At 32.4% G+C, this 25,757-nt stretch overlaps 1 protein-coding gene across 1 annotated transcript in view; it reads right to left on the reverse strand.

Moving 5' to 3' along the window:
- Positions 1-25,757, reverse strand: part of Cfap47 (cilia and flagella associated protein 47) — a 220,589-nt gene that overhangs the window by 25,752 nt on the left and 169,080 nt on the right. Inside the window, exons 55-61 of the mRNA XM_052171493.1 lie at positions 24,396-24,507; positions 21,702-21,806; positions 13,218-13,374; positions 11,367-11,465; positions 4,739-4,898; positions 3,049-3,143; positions 1,632-1,787 (exon numbers count right to left, since the gene is read on the reverse strand). Of these exons, the coding sequence (XP_052027453.1) occupies positions 1,632-1,787; positions 3,049-3,143; positions 4,739-4,898; positions 11,367-11,465; positions 13,218-13,374; positions 21,702-21,806; positions 24,396-24,507 (884 nt within the window). The remainder of the gene's footprint in view (positions 1-1,631; positions 1,788-3,048; positions 3,144-4,738; positions 4,899-11,366; positions 11,466-13,217; positions 13,375-21,701; positions 21,807-24,395; positions 24,508-25,757) is intronic.

Consider the following 25,757-nt stretch of genomic DNA (forward strand, 5'->3'; position numbering starts at 1 on the left):
TGGTGCTGGTTCAACTGGAGGTCAGCATGCAGAAGAATGTGCATCAATCCATTCTTATCTCCTTGTACCAAGCTCAACTCCAAATGGATCAAGGACCTCCACATAAAACCTGACACACTGAAACTAATTGAAAAAAAAAAAAACTGGGAAGACCCTCAAGGACATGGGCACAGGGGAAAAGTTCCTGAATAGAACACCAATAGCTTATGCTCTAAGATCAAGAATTGACAAATGGGACCTCATAAAACTACAAAGTTTCTGTAAGGCAAAGGACACCGTCAAAAGGACAAAACGTCAACCAACAGACTGGGAAAGAATCTTCACCAACCCTAAATCCGACAGAGGGCTAATATCTAATATATACAAAGAACTCAAGAAAGTAGAACCCAGAGATCCAAATAACCCCATTAAAAAGTGGGGTACGGAGCTAAACAAAGAATTTTCACATGAAGAACTTCGGAGAGCTGAGAAACACCTTAAGAAATGTTCAACATCATTAATCATTAGGGAAATGCAAATCAAAACAACCCTGAGATTTCACCTCACACCAGTCAGAATGGCTAAGGTCAAAAACTCAGGAGACAGCAGGTGTTGGTGAGGATGTGGAGAAAGAGGAACACTCCTCCACTGCTGGTAGGATTGCAAGATGGTGCAACCACTTTGGAAATCAGTCTGGCAGTTCCTCAGAAAACTGGGCATGTCACTTCCTGAGGACCCTGTTATACCACTACTGGGCATATATCCAGAGGATTCTTCAGCATGCAATAAGGACACATGCTCCACTATGTTCATAGCAGCCCTATTTGTAATAGCCAGAAGCTGGAAAGAACCTAGATGTCCTTCACCAGAGGAATGGATACAAAAAATGTGGTATATTTACACAATGGAGTACTATTCAGCCATTAGAAACAATGAATTCATGAAATTCTTAGACAAATGGATGGAGCTGGAGAACATCATACTAAGTGAGGTAACCCAGTCTCAAAAGATCAATCATGGTATGCACTCACTGATAAGTGGATATTAGCCTAGAAACTTTGAATACCCAGGACATAATCCACACATTAAATGATGTCCAAAAAGAATGGAGGAGTGACCCCTGGTTCTGGAAAGACTCAGTGCAAGAGTATAGGGGAATTCCAGAACAGGGAAGTGGGAAGGGGTAGATGGAAGAATAGGGGGATGGAAGAGGGCTTACGGGACTTGCGGGGAGTGGGGACCTAGAAAAGGGAAAATCATTTGCAATGTAAATAAAACAATATAAATAAATAAAAATAAAAATGAAAAAAAATGTTCAAAACCACACACACACACTGAGGGAAATAGGGAAGGGAAAGAAATTAAAGTTGAATTTTGCTGGAAACTAAATTCACAAAAGTTTTTCTTTTCCCAATGTTGAAAGATTTACATTTCATTTCATGTAAATCATGTAGTAACTCTAAGTACTATCATAACTGAGAAAACTGCTACATAAAGAGAATTTACAGCATTCATAAGTATTAATTTGAATGTTACATTGTAAATGAAAAGTAAATGGATCTTAATTACTGAATAATCAGCATCCCATATTTTCAGTATAAACTTTCATTCACTGTAGTTAATTCTTAAAGCTATGATTATAATTCTCTTACCTTCAACATCTTCATAAACACTGTTAGATGAATTTCGTTTTGGATAAACTAAAAATTCTGTCATATCAGGTGATGGACGTTTGCCAAAAAAACTTCCAATCATTGACACTTCTACTTTCTCTTCTGTTCGTTTGTTGGCCTGACATCTTATGACAACTGAAGGAGAAATATTGTTTTACTTGATTCAACTGTTAGGTGCAATTTTTGAGATAAAATGAAATTTTATAAAAATAAAACTTCACTGAACATAATTTAAATTGGCAATGCATATGGCACAAACATGTCTATAATTATAAACATGAATATTAAATAAAATAGTATCCTAAAGTCGAAGTCAAATATGAAATACACACATACACATACACAACACACACATGTGAGGCCATATTAGGATGTAGAAATTTGTTTCAGGAACTGATGTAGTCATGCTACTAACTCAAGTAGCAGCTCTGGAAACATGAACTACATTTTAAAAATCTGAATATTTACTGTGGTTTTCTCAGATCTATTTTTATAACACTAAAGTATATGATGCCTTCAAATAATTAAGATCAAAGTTCAATATTATGAATTTGTAATATTTAAAGACGGCTATTTGGTTTTTTACATATACTTTAAAATTCATACCTGAAATGTTTTTTAAATTTCAAATCTATAAAATCTATCATGTTAGTGGCTATATATAAGACCACAATGACTTAACATAAACCTTAAAAGTGATGCATGAATGTTAATTCATAGCACTAAAGATCTCTCTATGGTAGCTACACATGTACTACACACTAATATTTTCCCCGATCAAGTATAAACATTGTCGATATATCAGAATCAAATGTTTATTTGCACAATTACTAATTACATGAGAGGAACTAATATTTGACAGTAGCTTCATAATACCATTAAACAATGTCAAAGATACTCCCATATATGGGGATTATGTTTTCTCCAGTTAAAACAAGGAAGTATTTAATTTTGGCCTTTCTTTATAATCAGTGTTATCACATTTAGGAAAGTGCTCCAGTACAAGAAAAAATTGCCACTTCTTCCTATTTCAGTGTGATGTTCATTAGAGATGAATCACATTTCATCTAATTTTTATTTAGTTTTGTTGCTGAAGATGGAAGCCAGGCTTGTTTACATGCCAAGGAAGTACTATACCATTTGCAATAATTGATATAGATCATGACAAAACAGAATTTCAAGCTTTTAAAAAACTCCATCAGAATTTTTTATGATAGGTACTCAAGATATAATTTACCATACCTATTGGTGAGAAAGAAAGGAATGTTGCAGTACTTTCACCAATAGGGCTGCTTGTATCCTATCTGCTTGTATTTGCATAAAGAGGTGGAGTTACAGTATATTTAAGGTCTCTTGGAATTCTGTGCTTTTTCTCTTTTGAGTACAATATACTTACCTGGAGAAGTTTTAGGGGGTGGTGCTTGAGGAAGTCCAACGACAGGGTACATCCAGTGTATTGCTTGAATTTCCCCACGGTCTACTCCTATAAATCTATTTTAAAAAATATGGAGAGTTAAGACAAAAACAGAAATACTGCCAATATAGATCAAGGAAACAATAATTATACATCTATATGTATATCTGTAATACAGGTATATAATACCAATTAATGAAAAAAAAAGTCCATGAATATGAAAGAGAAAGTTGAGTATAGTGGAAGGTTTGGAGTGAGAGAAAGGAATTGATGAAATTATATAATATTCTCAAAACAACAAAATAAATAATAAAAAGAAAAAGGCTGTGTTCTTTATTACTCTTAAGGTATTTTAGTAAAGTTTATGCAACTATATTTAGGCAGACAAATGTACAGAAGAGAAAACCCCTTTTTTAAGCTGATGATATTAAAACGATGTACAAGGAAGTCTTAGGAAATTATTCCAAAGTAAATCATCATGGAATGTAAGGTGAAATGTAGAGGCTTCAGTCATCTACCTTCCAAGAGTATATCTCTATTTATTGCTGTAAGTAAATGGTAACTGAACCTCAGACAATACACTTTGTTACATGATTTCAGAAAGAGATGTTAACTTTATTTAAAGATGACAACAGTCAAAATGAGAGCATACATATCTCATTTACTATTAAGGAATTTTTTTTTTTTTTTTTTGGTTTTTTGGATTTGGTTTTTTCGAGACAGGATTTCTCGGTATAGCCGTGGCTGTCCTGGAACTCACTCTGTAGACCAGGCTGGCCTCGAACTCAGAAATCCTCCTGCCTCTGCCTCCCAGAGTGCTGGGATTACAGGCGTGCGCCACCACTGCCCAGCTAAGGAAATTTTTTAAAAAATTTGCTAATTATTTCTGAAGAAGGAAATTTCTTGAAAAATAAAATAGTAAATACTACACAGAAGATTAGTAGTATATGTGATTTGTGTAACTGTTGCCTAGGACACAATTCTCAAAAGGGCTCTGTGTTTTTAACCACAACTTACCTATAATGCTCAGTAAGTTTTTAATTAGATTCCTTTCACTGTAATTTTTCACTAGGATACTGTGTGTCTGTGTGTGTGTGTGTGTGCGTGTGCGTGCACACATGTGCGCACACTTCTGTGCATATAATTAACTATTATTCTGGGAATGGTGAAATTCCTAGAAGAATAGATAATAATTGAGCCACAGTAAAAACAAGTGGAGAAGAAATACATAAATATATGATAAATTAAGATTTTAATTTCAATTAAGGTTTCTATAATAATTAAACTAAATACAGAGGAAATATTTACATTTTGTACTATTATTGATTTGGCTTAATGCTCAGCTAAGGAAAGAATATAAGTTAATTTCATTTTGGCAATGACATAGAATCGATACACCCTGGTTTCAGCAGTGTATCTATACATGGTGAGTGCCAGCCAGACAAGTTCTCAATTTCACTGACTCAGACAAGCTGCAGTCAGCCACTAATTTCCTTTTTTACACATCAGACTGTTTAAAGATCAACAAACAGATATGTTTTTCTGTGCATATGTTGCAGTAGTTCAGATCTTACTAAGCTTTATGTTGAACATGTATCACACATTAAGGAAACCTATCACATCAAGTTCAGTCAATACACAAACTATTTTCTATCTATGTCATAATTGTTACCTCTTAGACTCTTCATTAAGTTCATCAAAATTGTCAATCAGCCAATTCTTTTTGTTTGCTCTGTTCACCTTAACAATCACCATTGTTTTATATAATGTCATAGCAGAAGGTATAAATAACACTGGGATATCTAAATTTCCTTTAGGGGGCACCACAATTCCTGTAAAATACATTAAAACAATTTCAAAATCTTATAACATACTTGCTCAGCCTGTTCATTACTGCTCTATATGCAATAGCCAGAAATGGAAATAACTGAGATGTTCTTTAACTAATGAATGTATGACAACAATAATAACAAAATGTCATGAAGATATACAATGGAAATCTATTTACCTATAAAGAAAAATGAAATCATGAAATTTGCAGGTAAGCTGGTAGAACTGGAAAATATTTTACTAAATGAACAACTAGGGCCAGAAAGACAAATGTTACATGTTATTTTTTTATTTTACACATAATTTTAATAGCAGAAAGTAATATCCTAATGTTTTTACTGGCCATGAGTATTTCAGAATTCCTTCTGAATAAAACCCACGTACTGGTAAGTTGTATGTGTTTCACTATATTTCCCTTAAATTTTCTGAACTGTATTTTAAGATACATTTTATCTGAAGGTAAGAAATTTCTCCTTAAGAAGCTTTGATTGAACTTGATAATTCTTAAAGTTGATGGCTAAGTTTATCTAGAATGATAAAAGAGCCAGAAAACTCATGCATTTTTGCCAACACTTACTACATGTTGTGAACTTACAATTTATAGTATAAATGGTACAGCACTGTTTGTTGTACATTTAAATAAGTTCACAACTTCTATTGGTACCATGAAGTTGCTGGTAATAAAATATTTTCATCCACAAGGAAATCTAATTCAGGAGAGCACAATGAAGGGAGGTATTGTGTGACCCTATTCCTGAGGAGGGGAGAATAAAAAATGGTCTGGAAAGAAAGAGATATAGAAGGGAGGATAATTTCCTAACTAACTCCAGGATACAGATTTTGATTGTGCAGGAGATAAAGGTATTCATTTAAAAGGCTGCATTAAGAAAAAGTGGCCTATGGAAGAAGGTTCAGAGAAGGCTTAGAAAGGCCAATTCCAGACACAGAGGAAGTAGTACTGATGAGAGATCCTAATTTCAGAGGATGAGAGGTGAAGTTTTAGGATTATACAATGAAATGAGGACTGTAGTCGGAAGTTGACATATACTACATGCAGGTAAGAAAAAAATGCCAGGGATAAAGGATATCCCAAAACAAGTGGCAATGAAATGTAAACAATTTCTAAGTATGTGTATACTTTGTTGTGTAACATTTGGAAAATTTACCATTCATCAGGATGTGTGCTGAGAGTCTGCTAATATACCCAAGAACTGGGTACCTAAAAAGTAAAGATCTCACCATTTTATTTTGTCTATTAGTTTTTTTTTTAAATAGCAAAATTTCTGATAAATACTGTAGTACCACCTATATGTGACAATATGATAACACCAGATAACATGAATGATTATTAGTTATGGTGTTGAATTTTGTCAAAGGCTTTTTCAACATCTGAGGAGATGATCATGTGCTTTTGTTCTTTCAGTTTATATGGTAGATTACACTGATTTTTTTTTTATATTGAACCATTTCTGTATTTCTGGGATGAAGCCTATATGATCATGTTGGACAGAGTGTTCTTTGATTTCGTTTACAAGTATTTTATTTAGTACTTTTGTATCACTGTTCATAAAATAAATAGATCTGAAATTCTCTTTGTTGACTCTGTGGTTTAAGTTTCACAGTGACTGTGAGCTCATAGAATGAGTTTGATAATGTTCCCTTGGCAGGCCTCTATAAGACAGAAGCTGATGGAGCTCAGGGGAGAAGAAAGTAGCATGCGCTCACCTCTACAGACTGACCTCAACTGAATTCTTATGTTTTTGTTTGTTTGTATTTTGTTTATTCATTTGTTTTTGCTGGTACTCTATGTACTTTTACATGTAAAAAAAAAAGATCAAATGGATATAAGTTGTCATGGCTCCACTGATAGAATATTTAAATTTAGCCCTAAGACTGAATACAATTTTTCCCATGCAACAGAAGCATGAAGCCACTTTATTTTTCAAATAAAAAGCAAATCTAATGTTTAAATAGACAAAACAGAAATTTTGTTGTCAAGAAGGTAGTAGAAATTGTAATATATAGCTAAAAACACTGATTTTCAACCTGTGAGTTAAGACCTCGTTGGCATCACTTATCAGATATTTTCATTACAATTCACAATAACAGCCAAACTACAGCTCGGATGTAACAATAGAAAAAAGTTATGGCTGGGGGTCACCACAGCATGAACAATTTTATTGAAGAGTCAAAGTATTAGGAAAGTTGAGAATGACATCTTTTATAAGATTCTCAAAGTTAAAATTAAAATGATACTCCACAATTATATTAAATTTCTACACTGAACTGTACCTGCTGAATGACTGTGTTTTTATTTTATTTTATTTTATTTTATTTTATTTTATTTTTGCTATGGAGATGGGAACAATGCTCTTTGCACTGGTAATAAATATTTCAAAATTGCTAAGTAGAAGTAGGAAGTGCAAAATGGCATATTTTTAAAATTACAAAAATTAAAGTGTCTTATAATATAAACCTCTTATCTATAGTTGTATTAATTGAAGACAGAATATATATGCTACACAACTATTAGCAAAACAATTTATCTATGAACCATTCATTAGCTTCTGAACTCTTATATTAAAAATAAACTTTGGCTGACATGGTTGTTATTTTAAATGGTGATTGTGCTACTAGTATTTTATTTGTCTCTGGTGCCCACATTTAAAAAAAAATATTTTTTGAGATGATAACTCATGGAGTCACTCAAAGGGCAGGAGAGTGAACCTGAAAGTAAAAGGAAGATTAACTAGTTAAGAGTAAAGGCATTAATGGTTGTGGAAGGTGGATAAGAGATGGTAGTATGTGCATGTATGAAACTGTTATAGTGAAGCCTGGTATTGTGTCTAATGTATGCTAATAAAATACATGAAAAACAAAGAAATTGTATTTTATTATATTACCCTCCCTAAGAATAAAAAGGCTCAGTTTGTAAGAAATGGTAAATGTGGTAAATAATGATATTCCCAAAGGATATGTGTTAATTAAGGCGGTCTATGTAGCCTTGGCTTGGCTCAAATTCATAGAGCTCTACCAACCTCTAACACATGATTACTGGGCTTAAAGCCATGCGCCACTATGATGGCTCTTAGAGTGTCTTAATTAGTGAAAAATGCCAATAATAGCATGAGACACAGAGCTCACATATGTGCTGCCATCCTTTTCCTCATGGTCCTTAAATAATCAGGAAACTCTGATATTAATATCAAAGCATATTAAATATCAGAACAAGAAAAGAAGTCTTATCAGATGCACTGCTTTGGAGATTTTAATGAATAGGGTAGGAAGGAAGACATTTTGAAATGTCAAAGCCATTGCCTAGGCAAGTAGTCGTTGTTTATCTTAAAAGTTGACTCACAACAGAAAAGAAAAAAACAACTGAATAAGGAATTCAGCAGAAAAGCTGGTGAAACTTAAAAACCATTGGAAGAAAATGAAAATGATTCAAGCTATAAGGTTTTTCCTATTTTTAAAATTAGAATATTTAAAATTAAGACACAAAATTCATTTTCTGTATTATACAGCAATTAATAATATATAAAATAGCTATGTCTATTATTTAAAATAAAAATGCTGCTGCTGCAAGCTTTATATTTTTGTCCAGTAAACATGAACTTTAGCCACATTTATAATCGCCATCATAAATGTCTTTAAAAAATGGTCCTCAACAGGAAGATAAATACTGTCAAATTTAGTTGGGTGGGCAGAGAAGGGTGTGTGAACCTGGAAGGAGTCAGAGGATGGGTTTGCTATGATCAAAACTTGTATGAAACTCTCAAAGAACTGATAATATTTTTATGGTACTTGAAATAAAATGTTAAGATTTAAATATATGATCAGTCATGTTGGAAAAGTAGCAATAAAATGACTAGTATTATTCATTGAAAAAAATGGGCTAACTGATTGTGAAATCAAATACAATTTCCATCGCATAGAAACTCAGTATATGAGTGAACTAAAAGACTAAATGAAAGAGTTGCCTATATACTTGTATATAATTTTTCAAAACTTTATGCTATGATTTTTATTCCATTAACACTGTCTAAATTTCACCATAGCAAGCTTGATCTTATAAATTTTATTAATGTATAAAGTAAAGCAAAAACTGGAAAAATTCTTGTGTCCACTTTTTAAATAAATACCTTTTTAAATATAACTTTTTTAAATATAACTTAAATATAAACTTTTAGATTGTTTATTTACCTTTCTGTTTTCTCCATATTTTTTGGTGTGTTTATGTGCATGTGTGTATTCCCTCCAGTAAATTTTGTATGTAGAGGTTAGAGAAAAAAATTGTAAAACTCTTAGTTTTCCATCTAACATGTGTGTCCTAGGGCTTGAACTCAGGTTTACAGGCTTGGTGGCAAGTACAGTTGTTCACTGAGCCACCTCAGACTATATTTTAATTTTATGGCAATTTCTATTTCCTCTTTTATAGTCTGTTGCTTATACTCCTTGAAATATTGTAAAGAAATAGAAAGGAAAGACCCCAGGGCAGAGACAAGAAGTTCACTGAATTCTGTTTGATTTTTTTTTCTAAATTTCAGTTTTCTCAATTCATCATCATCATTATCATCCATGAAATTGTATCAAATTCATGAGTTTTTAATTTCTGAACTGGCTATATCATTTCTCTCTTTAAAAGCCCTAACTTCAGGGCTTTTAACTTTTAAATAACATACATTTTTAACTTACATATGTATTTCTCATCCTCCTATCCCCTATCCCCTCTCTTTCTCACTCTTTCTCTCTGTGTGTATTCCATATGTGCAGGTTTGTGTGTGAATAAATGTTAATTGTATGTATGTAACTCTATGTATTTTTCCAGATTCTACATGCTTTTCTTAATCACTCTCCTTATTTCACAAAGCAAGGTCTTTAATTAAAGTGGTAAGTAATTTAGGCTGGTGGGGTCAGCAAGATTCTGGATTTTGTCTGTCTTTACCTTCTCAGTGTAAGGATCACAGGTGTGTTGCCATAGCAGTCTTTTACATATGTCCTGGAAATTGAACTCAGTTTCTACTCCTTGGACAAGAAATACTTTACGGACTGAGTCACTTTCACAGCCCATCTTTTTTTCTATTTTTAACTTTTGTATTCTTTTCATCTCTTAGTTTAATGGCTGTGATTATATCTATATTAGAACATTTTTAAAATAAACTACATCTTTGTTTAAAGAAAAGACACTGATAAAAATATTTAAAAGAAATACAAGAGGATGTGCTTAGTAGGTGTTACCGAAGAGGGTGCTTCCCCTTGTCAAAGGAGAAGGGTAGTACATAATGGGTGGGAGGGATTTGTAAAGGTGGGACTGGGAGAAGGGGACTGGGAGAAGAAAGGGGGACTGTAATCAGGATGTGAAGTGAATACATAAATTAATTAATGAAAAATAAATAAATACAAGAAGATAATCACCCCATTGTGGGGAGAATTTAATAGTCATTATTGACTTCAACTAAGTTTTGCTAAGATAATATTTATCATATTATCATAAAATTGATGATTATCATTTTAAAACTTTATTATTACAGGCAAAATCATAATTCTTGATATATAGTGGATTTTTTTAGTTGTTTGTGGAACAAGGAATTTGAACCTCAGACCTCACATACCATGAGCTACATTTCTACCCAAATCTTGAGAATTTTAAGATTTATTATTTTTAAAATTTCTTCTTATTAGATTGTATATTGGTGAGAATGATATTTGGAAGTATTATATTTATACATTAAAATAAGTTTGCAAGTAAACAGTTTGCTAAGTTGAAATAATTTTTCAGATTTCATGAGTATTTTTAATACTCTACAAGCTCCTAAAATTTCCCTGAACTATTAAACGCCTGTTTTAATTGGTATGATAATGAAACACTGAAAGTTTCAAAAATAGGATACTTCTATATACAGAACAACTTAACAAACTTTCCCTTAATTTAGTTACTTACTCATTTTATATCCTGATTGCAGCCCTCCTCCTCTCCTCTGTTGCATCCTAATACTCACTCCCAGCATTTTCCCTTCTCCTACTCTGAGAAGGAAAGTAGCAGGACTAGCTGCATCCTGTCCTACTGAGAACTGACAAGGTAGCACAGGGAAAAGAGATCCAAAAGGAGGTAACAGTGTCAGAGACAGCCCTTGGTCCACTTGTTAGGGAACCCACATAGAGACCATACTGCATATCTGGTACATATGTAAAGGGGGCCTAGGTCCAGCCCATGCATGCTCTTTGATTGGTGACTTAGTCTTTGTAAGCCCTCATGGTCCAAAGTTGACTTTATAGATCTTCTTGTGGTATCCTTATGTTCACAGTAGCTTTATTCATAATAGCCAGAAATTGAAAACAACCTAGGTATTACTCAAATGAAAAATAGATAAATAAAAAATGGTTCATTTACACAATGGAATACTACTTAGCTATTAAGAAAAAAACATCTTTTAAATGTAGCACTGGACAGAATGTAAGAAATCCTGTACCGTGTGTACGCTTCAGAGAGCTAAACCGGAAGGCAGCATTCTCATGGAGGAAACTCTTCCAGTATTGGTCAATTACAAGACTCTTGGGTAGTTCTTTGTCTAATTAAGAAAAAGGAGATGTTGCAATTCAGTATCACACTAGAGAACATAAAATACTATGGAAATAGAAATTAAATTAAGTCCCTTTGAAACTTAGATGAGCAGGTTTAAAATTGAGGAACATACTCAATATTAGAATTGGTTTTCTATGTAACATTAAAATATTTCAAAATATATTCACAACTTAGTGGCTTTGTAATTTTAAGTACTCAAATAACAGATGGAGAATCTATTCATCTAAAATGGATTATGGCACTTAATGTATAATGTATATATATATATATATATACATTTATATATATATATAATTTATGTGACATTAATTATAAAACTAAATGGAGTGCAAACAAGCATATACTAACATCTATAGATGAGATAAATGCATAGGGTGGTAAAATTTCAATATATATATATAATCAGAAGGGGATATTGAAAAATATTTAATCATAGAAGTACATGACTCAAAAATGCTTTGAGTTCATTATGTAACTATCAGTGTTTTAAAAGTGCAGCCTTACAGAAAACTGCATTGGAATAGTTTATGACGACAAGGCCTTAACTAGAACTAATAAGTCAGAATTAAAATTTTATAAATATAAAGGTATGTAAATATTAACTAATGACAATTAAAGTGATTATAAGGAAGTAGAGTCTTAGATTATTCATCTGAAAGTGGATATAACAATTGTTCTATTTTTACTTTACAGTATTTAAAAGTGTTTTATTATAAAGAAAGCAAAGCCAGACAATGCAATTAAACTGATATTTCAAAGGTCTTTTACTTGACACTATAATTTTCTAATCATAAATCTCAAAATAGTACTATTATTCAAATATATAAAATTTGAATGTCTGAATTTGGGAGTAATATTGAAGGTGTGTGGATTCCTCTTATATCTACCTATATTGTGTTTTATGTGTAAGGCCATGCTTTCAATGATTAGAAATTTACGGTGATCACTATTATATTTAACAAATATTTATCAAACATTATGTCTTGGATGTGATTTTGAGGGTGTCCAGAAACAACACTTGCATCAGTGTATATTAGTTACACTTATCAATTCTGAAAATGGAAGTTGATATTATACTATGTTAATTAGTGTGTACATTTGTTTCTAATATACTAATGATGTCTGAAGCACAGTCTAACCTTAAAGATTTTAATTAAATCCTTATTCTTGCATTTAAATTTAGACAAAGAAGACTTCACTATATTCAGAGAATAGCCATTTCCATAGGAAAATAATAAAAATGCTAGTTTGTGTATATAATTTATTGCTTCATTCATGTATACAACTTTTTTAGATACACTATTATATAAAATTCCTCAGACAGAATATAGTAAAAAATGACAAAAATGTGTATTCGTTATCTATATGTGAGATAATTTCAAAATGTTTATTCCATAGTTTTTAAGCCCAAATAGATGACCAATAGTTAATAACTACATATAACTCCTGTATTATCAACATCTGTGCCGAGTAGAAACTCACACTGTGGAAGGAAAAACATTACCAATTAAAGAAAGTTCTGATATTAAAAAGTTCAGAAATGAGCACGTCTGGAATTGGTGACAGAAGAAGGGAATGAATATCTATTGATATTTGACCCTAAGGAAATGGTGAGAAGTGTGTTTTAGCAAACACATCTTACCTCTTATTTATATGCCTTTATTTTATAAAATGTTTTTTTATAATGAAAAAAAATGAAAAAGACACATATCTATAAAATGTAACAAAAATAACCTACTTGTTAATATGAGATCAACAGAAACATCTTCACTGGTAGGATTTTTAAAATGTATCATAACAGATGCCTGAAGACCAAGAATAGTGGTTATTCTTTCTGTTTCTATAGGCCTGGGGTACAGTCCTACTCCAAACATGTAGAATTTCCATTCTTTAAACTGTTTTAAAAAAAGAAACAACCATAATTGATCATATATTTGATTTTCAATATTATAAAACCATTTATTATTATATCCAATGTTCTTTATTGTACATGGAACTGATGAATCACATACTGACATTTTCATGAGTAAGCATATTCCCCTGCATGCACTGCTACCATTGACTTTCTTATTCCCTAGTTTTGATTTTACTTTCAAATCATATGTACACATATGATTTTATTTATATAGAATCTAGGAAATACAAATAAGAAAAATATGCAGTATTTGTGTTTGAGACATACTGAGTTCACTAATTAGTATTATTAATAGTGTCTTGTAAATAATATAACTTTAGTATTTTTGACTGATGAAAATCCTGTTTCTCTTTCTCTACTTCTCATTTCCTTTCTTTCTCCTTCTCCCCATTACCTATGTGTCATATTTTGTACCCATCCATTTCTGTGCTGGTTAGTTTTATGTCAACTCGATACAAGCTAGACTCATTGGAAACGATGGAACATCAGTAGAGAAAATTCTCCCATAAATCAGTCTATATACAAGCCTGTAGGACTTTCTCTTAACTAATGCCTAGTAGACCATTGATTATGGTGTCACTCTTGGGCTGGTGGTCCTGGGTTTTCTAAGAAAGGTGAGCAAGCCATGAGGAGCAAGTCAGTAAGCAGCACTCCTCCGACCTCCAATTCCTGCCTCCATGTTCCTGATCTATTTTGTTCCTGTCCTGATTTTTTCCATTCATGAACAGTGATGTGGAAATATAAGCTAAACAACCTCTTTTTCCACAAGTTGCTTTGGTCACATGTTTCATCATAGCAATAGAAACCACAACTAAAACCACTTCTGTTTTTTGACATCTACAATGGTCCTATAACTTAGGTATTATAAATAGTGCAACAGTAAGCATTGATGTACAAGAATCTTGTGATGTGTTGACCTGCAGTCCAACATATAAACACCCAGGTTAAGTGTAACTGGGTAACATGAAGAACTACTTTTAGCTTTGTTAGGATACAAAATACTAATTTCCATTGTGGCTGGACTAGTATTCCATCTCACAAGCAGTGCATAAGGTTCTTTGTTGGCATTTTGGCTACTTTTTGTAATTTTTTAATGGCTGATATTTTAACTGGGATATGTTAATGAAATTTTAATCTTAATCTATTATATTATAAATATACATACACAGATACAAACACAAAAATACAACATTTGGAAGGTAAAGAAATGATTTGATATTATGTGAAAAGTACTTTATATACATCGTAAATTGAAAAAAACTCTTTGTGGCATAGAAAAAAGAGGTAGCTCAAGTGTTGAGTGCTTGGTTTTGAATGGTGATTTGCAATTTGATGGAGCAAGCAAGGGACTGCTTACATCTGAGAAACATTGAACACCATGAGTCAGAGGTAAAGTCCAGGTCAAAAGCAGGACAGTTTAACTGAGTACCTAAGAATATGACCTGTACTCATGAAGTTCTCAGTAGCAGCAAGTCCCTGTGGTGATTTCTTGACATAAGGGAGACATGTATTTTTATCTGAGATATCAAAAGTCATTAAAGCAGTTTTGAAAAATCAAAGTGGTGGAAGGTGAGGAAAACAGGACTAATCTACTTTTTGACAAATTTCTATCAAGATTATATTGTTTCTAAGAGAACATGTACCATATCTTTATTTATAGTCCTCGCCTAGGTATTAAAGTTATTGAAATCTTACAACTATTTTGGATCAGCAATCAAGAATATCAGTAAGAGTAGCAAGATGTTACAGCATATTGACTATACAATGATAGGTATACAGCAAGATAGCAGAGGCTATATTTGTAACTCTATCCAAATTAACAAAATCAGAAATGAAAAGGGAGACATAACAGAAACTGAAGAAATGTAAAAATAAATTCATCATTTCCTACTACAAAAGCCTATACATGACAAAACTGGAAAATCCAGAAGAAATGGACAATTTTATAGACACATAGCAGGTACCAAAATTAAATCAGGATCAGATAAACCATCTAAACTGTCCAGTAAGACCTAAAGAAGTAGAAGCAGTCATTAAAACTCTCCCAACCAAAAAAATATAAATAAATAAAATTAAAAAAAGCCCAGGATCAGATAGGTTTAGTGCAGAATTAAACTAGACCTTCAAAGAAGACCTAACACTACCCAATTTGTTCTATAAAGCCACAGTTACTCTTATTCCTAAACAACACAAAGACCCAACATAGAAAGAGTACTTCAGACCAATTTTCCTTGTGAATAACAATGCAAAAATACTTAATAAAATTCTCCCATACTGAACCCAAGAACACATTAAAATGATCATCCATCATGTTCAAGTAGGCTTCATCTCAGGGATGCCGAGATGGTTCAATATATAGAGATCCATCAATGAAATTCACTACATAAACAAACTCAAAGCAAAAAAAACAAAACAAAAAAACCCAATCATTTCTAATCATTTCATTAGATGCTGAGAAAGTATTTAACAAAATTCAACACCCCTTCTTGGTAAAAGTCTTGGAAAAAATCAGAAATTCAAGGCTTATACCTAAACATAGTAAAAGCAATATACAGAAAACCAGTAGCCAACATCTAACTAAATGGAGAGAAACATGAAGCAATCCCACTAAAATTAGGGACAGACAAAGCTGCCCTCTCTCTTCCTACCTATTCAATATAGTACTTGAAGTCCTAGCCTGAGCAATTAAACAACAAAAGGAGGTCAAAGGGATATAAATTGGAAAGGAAGAATTCAAAATATCACTATTTGCAAATGATATGATAGTATACTTAAGTGACCACAAAAATTCCACCAGGGAACTCCTAAACGTGATAAACAACTTCAGTAAAGCAGCTGGATATAAAAGTAACACAAACAAATCAGTAGCCTCCATAAACTCAAAAGATAAACAGGCTGAAAAAAGAAATTAGGGAAATAACAGCCATTACAATAGCCACAAATAATACAAAATACCTTGGTGTGACTCTAACCAAGCAAGTAAAAATCTATATTTCAAGAACTTCAAGTCTCTGAAGAAAGATATCACAGATCTCAGAAGATGGAAAGATCTGTGTTCAAGTATTGGAAGGAATAATATAGTAAAAATGGCCACCTTGTTAAAAGCAATCTACAGATTCAATGCAATCCCCATAAAAATTCCAACTCAATTGTTTATAGAGTTAGAAAAAGCAATTCTCAAATTTATTTGGAATAACAAAAAAAAAAAAAACCAAAAACCAAACCAAAACAAAACAGGATAGTGAAAATTATTCTCAACAAAAAAAGAATTTCTAGGGGTATCACCATCCCTAAACTCAAGATGTACTACAGAGCAATAGTGATAAAAATTGTATGGTATTGGAACATAAACATACTGATAGATCAATGGAATATAATTGAAGACCCAGAAATGGCCCTACATACCTATGGTTACTTGAACTTTGACAAAGGAGGTAAAACCTTCCAGTGGAAAAAAGACAGCGTTTTCAACAAATGGTGCTGGCTCAACTGGAGGTCAGCATGCAGAAGAATGCAAATTGATCCATCCTTGTCTCCTCATATAAAGCTCAAGTCCAAGTAGATAAAGAACCTCCACAAAAAAAAAAAACAAAAAAACAAAAAAACAAAAAAACCAAAACCAAAACAAAACAAAACAAAAAACCCAGATAAACTGAATCTAACAGAAAAGAATGTGGGGAAGAGCCTGGAACACTTGTGCACAGCATAAACTTTCCTGAACAGAGCACCAATGGCAATGGTTTTAACATCAACAATAGACAAATGGAACCTCATAAAATTGCAAGGCAAAGGACACTATACAATAACCCTGTTAAAATGGGGTACAGAGTTAAACAAATAATTCTCAGCTGAGGAATATCGATGGCTGAGAAGTACCTTAAGAAATGTTCAACATTGTTAGTCATCAGGGAAATGCAAATCAAAACAACCCTGAGATTCTACCATATATCAGTCAGAATGGATAAGATCAAAAACTCAGGTGACAGCAGATGCTGGTGAGGATGTGGAGAAAGAGGAAACCTCCTATATTGTTGGTCAAATTGTAAGTTGGTACAACCACATTGGAAGTCAGTTTGGTGGTTCTTCGGAGAATTGGAAGTAATAGTACTCGAGGACCCAGCTATACTACTGCTGGGCATATACTCAAAAGATTCTCCAACATATAACAAAGACACATGCTCCACTCTGTTCATAGCAGCCTTATTTATAATAGCCATAAGCTGGAAAGAACCCAGATATCCCTCAGTGGAGGAATGCATACAGAAAATGTGGTATATTTACACAATGGAGTACTACTCAGCAATTAAAAACAATGAATTCATGAAATTCTTAGGCAAATTGTTGGAACTGGAAAATATCATCCTAAGCGAGGTAACCCAATCACAAAATAACACACATGGTATGCACTCTCTAATAAGTGGTTATTAGCTCAAAGGCTTGGAATACTCAAGATAAAATTCACATACCACATGAAGCTCATGAAGAAGGAAGGCCAAAGTGTGGAAGCTTAAGTCCTTCTCATAAGGGACAAAATACTCATGGCAGCGAATATAGAGATAAAATGTGGAGCAGAGTGTGAAGGAAAGGCCATCCAGAGACTGACCCAACTGGGGATCCATCCCACATGCAGACACCAAACCCATACTCTATAGTCGATTCAAAGAAGTGCTTGCTAATAGGAGCCTGATATAGCTGTCTCCTGAGAGGCTCTGCCAGAACATGACAAATACAGAGGAAAATGCTCACAGATAACCATTGGACTGAGCATGGGGTCTACCATGGTTGAGTTAGGGAAAAGACGGAAGGAGCTGAAGGGATTTGCAACCCCATAGGAAGAACAACAATATCAACCAACTAGTACCACAGAGCTCCCAGGGTCTAAACCACCAGTCAGAAAGTACATATGGAGGGACCCATGGCTCCAGCTGAATATGTAGTAGAGGATGGCCTAGTTTGGTCCCAGTGGGAGGCGAAGCCATTTGTCCTGGTAATGCTAGATGGCCCAATGTAAGGGAATGTGATAGCAGGGAAGTGGGTAGTGGAGCATCCACATAGAAGCAAGGGGAAGGGGCATAAAATAGGACATTTCTGGTGAGGAAACTGAGAAAGGGGATACTATTTGAAATGTAAATAAAGAAAAATAATCAAGAAAAGAAAAAAAGTTCCCTTCCACCAGGAATTGGAGGCATGCCATACCCAGAAATGCATCCATAAATTGTTTAACCTTTCAGCCTATGTTGTAGTCTACAATCCATCTTATGAAATTGTGTAGCCTTTGAGTTTTTATACCTCTATTTTTGTGTTATAACCAATGAATACATAAAACATTGAATTGAGTTTAAAAAATTCACTTTATCATAGCCCCCATCTCCAGGAGGCATTTCCTATGAACTGAAGCACCACACAAGCCAGAGAAGGAGGTAGCCTAACTGATAATATTTACTTCTCCATCCTTTCCTCCAAAACCATTCTGATAGTCTTATTTTTAGCTCTGCAGAGGGATACCTGTGGTGGCCTCTCCTCATTCTATACTCTCAATCCCAGGGGATTTAGAATATCCTGGTAAATCTCTATACTATATCATCCTTCCTGTGTACATAGTCAACCACCCTCAAGTCCATCCCCACTCCTAAGTGTCTGCATACAATACTCAGAAACACATTTTACCAGGAACCCCCAGTAGGCACAACTAGCAGGATCCCAAATGAATAGCCCAGCATGCAACACCAAGACATTGCAACCTCTTAAGAACCAGAGAAAACAACAGAAACTGAGGAGGAATATAGTTTAGCATCTACCAAACTAAGACAAGAAAGATATTGGAACCTAGAATTAAAATCTTCCCAAATATATATGCAGACGCTATCCTAAATTACAATTAATGACAGGCAGGACAATATGGATTAAATAGAATCCAGCAATAGTATCACAGTAGGGAATAAGAATTGTAATGTAGCTGAAGCTTAAGACAAAGACCTTAAAATAACTTTCATAGATATGAAAGAGAAAATGAATAAATCCACCAAAGATATCTATGAAAACCCAAACAATGTAAATAAATGAATCAAACAGTTCAAGACCTGAAAATGGAAACAGAATCAATAGCTAAAATGCAAAGAGGGAAATCCAGAAATAAAAAAAATAGCAACTCAAATAAGAAGCTCATTGGCCTTCCGATCAGAACACAAAAATGGAATAAAGACTCTCCAGCATTGAAGCCATAATAGAAAAAAATGTATGCCTCTGTCAAAGGAAATGTTAAAAAAATTGCAGGTACAAAACATCCAGAAAATCTGAGACAGTATGGAAAGAGAAAATCTATGAATAATAGGAATAAGGGAAGAAGAAGAAACTAAGGTCAAAGATGCAGAAAATATTTTCAATAAAATCACCAAAAATTTCTCTAACTTAAAGAAGTGAATGTTTATCAAAGCACAAAGAGGTATGCCAAACATCAGACTGGACCAGAACAGAAACTCTCCTGATCATATAATAAAACACTAAAACAAAAAAAATAATATTAAAACATGAGCAGAAAAAAGACTAATTAACATATAATGACAGACATATTAGATTAAAAACTTGAATTTTAGTGGAGATTCTGAAAGTCAGAAGGGTCTGGGTAAATCTTCAAATTCTAAGAGACCATAGGTGTCCATCTACACTTGTATATCCAGAGAAAATTTCCATCACAATTAGATGGAGAAAATAGGCCAAAGCATGAGAAACCCAAATTTAAGTAATATATATTTACAAATCCAACACTACAGAAAGCACTAGGAAAAAAAAAACACTCTAATCTAAATCAGTTAGCTATAACCAGAAAATCAAAAAGGAACCAATAACTACAGACGAGCAAACACAAGAGGGAAAACATTGTGTATGAAATAAATAAATGAGGAGTACTATTAGGAAAAAAGAATAAAACACTTGAACACTGAGAAGCAGGTTTTAGTACAAAAACCAAAGAAAAGTTTAATTACCATATTTTCTGTTTACAATTGTTGCCCTTATTCTGTGATGGAGCAATGTAAATTCTCTTACAGGCTCAGGTAACATAATGAATTCAAGATATTTAAAGCTAGTGTTGGAATCTTGGGATTCTGCCAACTAAAGTGCAAGCTAGAGTTTTTGGATTAAGGTTGTTCATATGAATGTAAACCAGAAGCAAATGTAAGGTTAATGAATCATATTCATTTGTCTCAGTTCAGGCTCCTTTTTGAAAATAGTTAAATGTTATCTGACTACAATTGCCCTTATCTCATTTTCAGTTAATTATCCACTCAGTTGTACAAGTCAGTTCAGGTAGATACTATCAAGCAAATCCAGAAAGGAAGAGGAATTTATGTGAAAATTTCCACAAAGGTTATGAGCTATTTCAAATATTTATGCTTCAAAAATAAATTATAAAGCTTACTTTAAAATTTGTTCTTTAGATACTTGGACACATATAATTTGTATTGTTCATACAAAAGTTTATTCAATTAAAATTTTATGAACTGCTTTTACTTGCAAAAGATGTCAATGTGATGAATTAAATAAAAATGATGTGAATCATTTGGGGATAACAAAGGGCAAAAAAGGCACAAAGGTTAGAGAGAGATTGGAAAAGTTTTTAAAAAATGTCTGGACTTAGCAGGTGAAGAGATGAATTGTTGTTTCAAATTTAACCATTGAAAACTGAAGATTTTCAGCAGGTAGACATGATTGAAATCACGGCCAGCATTTAGCTGGTTTAGGAAATGTTAAAATGAGTATTTTTTGTTTTGTTTTATCTCACACTTGAGGAAGAACTTATTACTCTACCCAGTCTCAAAAGATCAATCATGGTATGCACTCACTAATAAGTGGATATTAGCCTGGAAAACTGGAATACCCAAAAGATAATCCACACATCAAATGAGGTACAAGAAGAACGGAGGAGTGGCCCCTTGTTCTGGAAAGACTCAGTGTAGCAGTATAAGACAAAACCAGAACAGGGAAGTGGGAAGGGTTGGGTGGGAGAACAGCGGGAGGGAAGGGGGGTTATGGGACTTTCGGGGAGTGGGGGTGGCAGAAAAGAGGAAATCATTTGAAATGTAAATAAAAATATATAGAATAAAAAAAACCAAAACAACAAAAAAGACTAAAACATATCTTGTTTAGCTGTTTACAAATCTGCAATATACTACTGCATTTAAAAAATATTTCCTTAATGATTTACAAAGAAATATTTGCAAAAGATACTAGCTGCATGAACTGCACTTATGTATATACTTATTGTGAAATGCATTAAATCAGCTTCCTCTGAGAACATACTAATCATACCTGAGTACAATAGAAGTTAATGCATGTTTCATGACCATGTCTCCCAAGTCCAGATGGATGAAAGTAAACAGATATCTCTGTGGTAGTGTGGGGTAGGAGGACCAACTGGGAGAATTCAGAAAAGCAAGAAAACCAAAAATCAATACATTTTTGAGGTGGAATGTTTGTTTGCTAAGTCTACAAATAGCTTGTGTTTACATGATAAAAGTTATGAACTACAAATATTATTTGTTTTGTATACCCATTCTACAAATATTGATTATACAGGATGTTATGAGCATTATTTATTATGGGAGTTCTCAGACCATATTCTTTCTCTAGACAATGACCATGCAAGACTTACTATGAATTAAGATGTCAGAATTAATCTCAGGAGTATTTACACTTACTATGTAAATAAGTACTTTATTTAGGAACCTATAGCTTTGGAATATCCTACAGCATGGGTCAAATTCCTATAGGAACCTAACTTATAGCTTTGTCAGTATCAAAACGAATGAGCTCTTGAAAAACATCAGTGTAAGTTTTATAATTTTTTCACTTCATCCTGTTATATTCATGGTACTAGTTAGTGGTGTGTAAAATAATGTTTCAATTCTTTCTTTAGGGATAATAAAAGGAAACAATGATTTAATCAAAATATATAGAAATCATATATAATTAATTATTATAAATAATTTCATATATAGTTAATATATAATTAAAGTATTACACTAGAGATACTACAATTTTTAATGCCAGTGGATATGGAATAGCAGCATTACAGTGCCTGAAAAAGTCATTTTACATTAAGGTATTGTGAAAAATGAACTTCAAGCACAATGAAGCAACATTACTATCTAATAGCAGCAACAAAATCTTATAAAATATAAGATTTAGTATATAACAATTTCTTATAGTAGTCATAAATAACAAAACCAAATTTGATATATATTTCCTAAATAAAAGTTGTAAAAAATATAATTCAGGAATTTGAAATATAAAACATTTTTAGGATTTTCATGTGTTATATCTATTTGGTATCAATTGATTCATTATGCTCATAAATAACAATATTACATCTCATGTAATGTTTGTGTTATTGCTAATATTAGCCTTTTTAAGTTTAATTCCTAATAATGCTTGATAAATTAGTTAAAAAATGGAGTCTAAAGCTGTAGATAAAGGAATAAAATGACTGTATTTTTAATTATACGATATAAGGTGACATTCACTATACTGTCTTTTTTGCTTTGAGGACAAGAGATTGGCACGTTCCATAAAAGTACACACACACACACACACACACACACACACATACACATACACACACACACACACACACACACACACAATGTAAAAACTCTATTTTCAATGAGGAATTTAAAGTACAGGCACACTATACAACAAACTCTATATGCTTTATAATTATTTATTCCATTAAGTGACATATTCAAACACATCAATTTCAAAATAGTTTTAAATATTAGTGTGTATATATAAATGATAATTATAATAAGCAGTAATTTTTAAATTTGATCAACTACTTAATTGTTAAATTAAATACTAATTATTTTACATATATTAGTATAATTATAATAAATATATAAATTTTAACCTCATGCAGAATCTTTTAATTCATTTATAATTTCATATATATATAATAAGTACTTTGATAATATGCTCCATCCACTACCCACTCACTTTAAATTCTGTTATTTAAAAGCTCATGAAGCCCAATGTATAGTTTGTATTATGTTCTTATTGTATTTCTATGCCTCATAAATCACATCTCAGTTGGTAACCAGTCATCACTATGAGACAAATATTAAGGCATAAAGACACAAAAGGGTATACTTATTCAAGTCTTTAAACTATAAAGAATAAAAGCTTTTTTTTAGAAATATCTGCTAGCAGATGTCCAGAAGAGGTTCTTTGATAAAAAGAAATCACTGTAATTATTTCTTTTTCCTAGACTGTATTATCATTCCTCAGCTCACTCTACCTAGCCTCTTTTGTCAGCCTCATGAGTAGCCACAGTAGTTATGACTAGAGATGAAAGCACACAACCATGCCAGTCTTAAAATTATCATGTTGATGTTTACTGGAAACAGATATGGGATGAAATTTACTGCACATAATTGGTGCCCGGTGGATTGGAAATATGGGTATTTATTAAAACTTCTTATCTTCTTTTGTAACTTAGGGAAAATCAAAACTAATTTAGACCCATTAGCTTGATCATATTCTTCATGATCCCAAAATGAGAAAGTGGGACATAGACATGAGCAGAGGATGAGCAAGAGATTTCTAAGAATCTGAAAATGTAGATGGGGCAGGGCTACAAACTTACGATGGGTTTAAAACCTTTGCCCATAGGACTTTGTAAATATACAATAACTGTTCTTATAAAATTATATTACTCAGAGACTATTATAAAAATCTGATTAATAAAATGGTTGAAAAATACAAACTACAGCCCATATTAAGCATAATTTACATATAAAATCCCAATATTATATTAAAATGAGATTGTTAAATAATAGATTACAATTCATGAGCAAGTATAAAATAGAATTTGAATATCACTTTTTATACATCAAAATTTAAATTATTATTAATGGTTCTAAAGGTAATATTGTATTAGAATCCTAAAAGTAGAATTGGAAAATGCTGTTGTAGCGATCGGTTTAATGGACTTCTCAATGTACTTACTGGTAATTTTCTGTTAAGATCCATGACAAAATTTTCAGGATTACTGTTCCTTATTTTCAGTTCTAAAATTTCATTCGTAGGATTATATAATGGAAGGGTTTGAATGATCTTCCTGGGAGGAAAATCAAGAGTAGTAAATTTGATGATGTATATAAACTTATCAATGATTTCACAAGTTTTTTTCATTTTTAACTAAATTATATCTCCCTTCAAAACCTATGTCATTGCATAATATTTGCATATGTTTATGAGGAACAATGTTTGATTTGATTATATAATAAATATATGCCAATAAAGTTAAAAATAATGTTACTCAATGAGGGAATTATAAAATACTATTCATCTGCCATCTACAGAAATTAATCAAATGATCTTAACAATGTTAAGGAACACAGACACACATATCTAGTGATTATATATATATATATATATATAGTCTAGTGTATGGATATATATATCCACACACTAGAAACTCAGAATTTTGTTATATTAAATGCAAATTGGAAAATATGTAGCTTTGAAAAACTGAAGTTAGTTAGGAAAATATTGTCCTTTAATCCAATATGACTTCTGTCCTATAAAATTTATTTCAAATATGATGAGCATTTATAGCTTAGGCTGCATCAGGTTATTTAGTTCATATGGTGTGGTACCAACTCTAACTAGGTTTGAGTATAGAAAGAAATCTTTTCAGATATTTCTGATTTTCACAATAGATTTTAATGAATGTGTGTCTTTGCCATACTTTCTATGATAATTAAGCCACAAAAGTCCAATACCAGAAACAATTTATTTGATTGCCAATTAGAACATTTTGTAGATATTGAAAAGTTAATGTTTGATGAACATTTGGATATTCAAATTTTAAGGAATTAGAACCAGGACTTTCAATGCAACCTTTTTCTGATTAATATGTATTTAAAAAATACTCTTGCTATTTAAATTTCTCTCTCTCTCTCTCTCTCTTTCTCTCTCTCTCTCTCTCTCTCTCTCCCTCTATCTTTCTCTCTCTCTCTCTCTCCCTCTCCCTTTCTCTCCCCACCCCCTCTCTCATTTTACCCCCTCTCTCTGTCTCTCTCTCTTACAGAATTTCTTGACACACAATCTTCAAGGAAACTGAATATATATATTCAGTATATATATGTATATATAGCAATTAGAAGAAGGAACAATGTATATATGTTTATTTTCAAACATAAATTTCAGAAAAATCACTATTTTTTCAAAGTGATTTCACATTTATTTACTTATTTATTTTAATTTATTGATATATTTATTTACATTTCAAATGATTTCCCCACATATATTTATAATGGAAGTATCATTGTTTCTGAAATACAAATAAAATCTAAGGTCTGTATC

The sequence above is a fragment of the Apodemus sylvaticus genome, chromosome X (assembly GCF_947179515.1).
Source record: "Apodemus sylvaticus chromosome X, mApoSyl1.1, whole genome shotgun sequence".
Lineage (NCBI taxonomy): Eukaryota > Metazoa > Chordata > Mammalia > Rodentia > Muridae > Apodemus > Apodemus sylvaticus.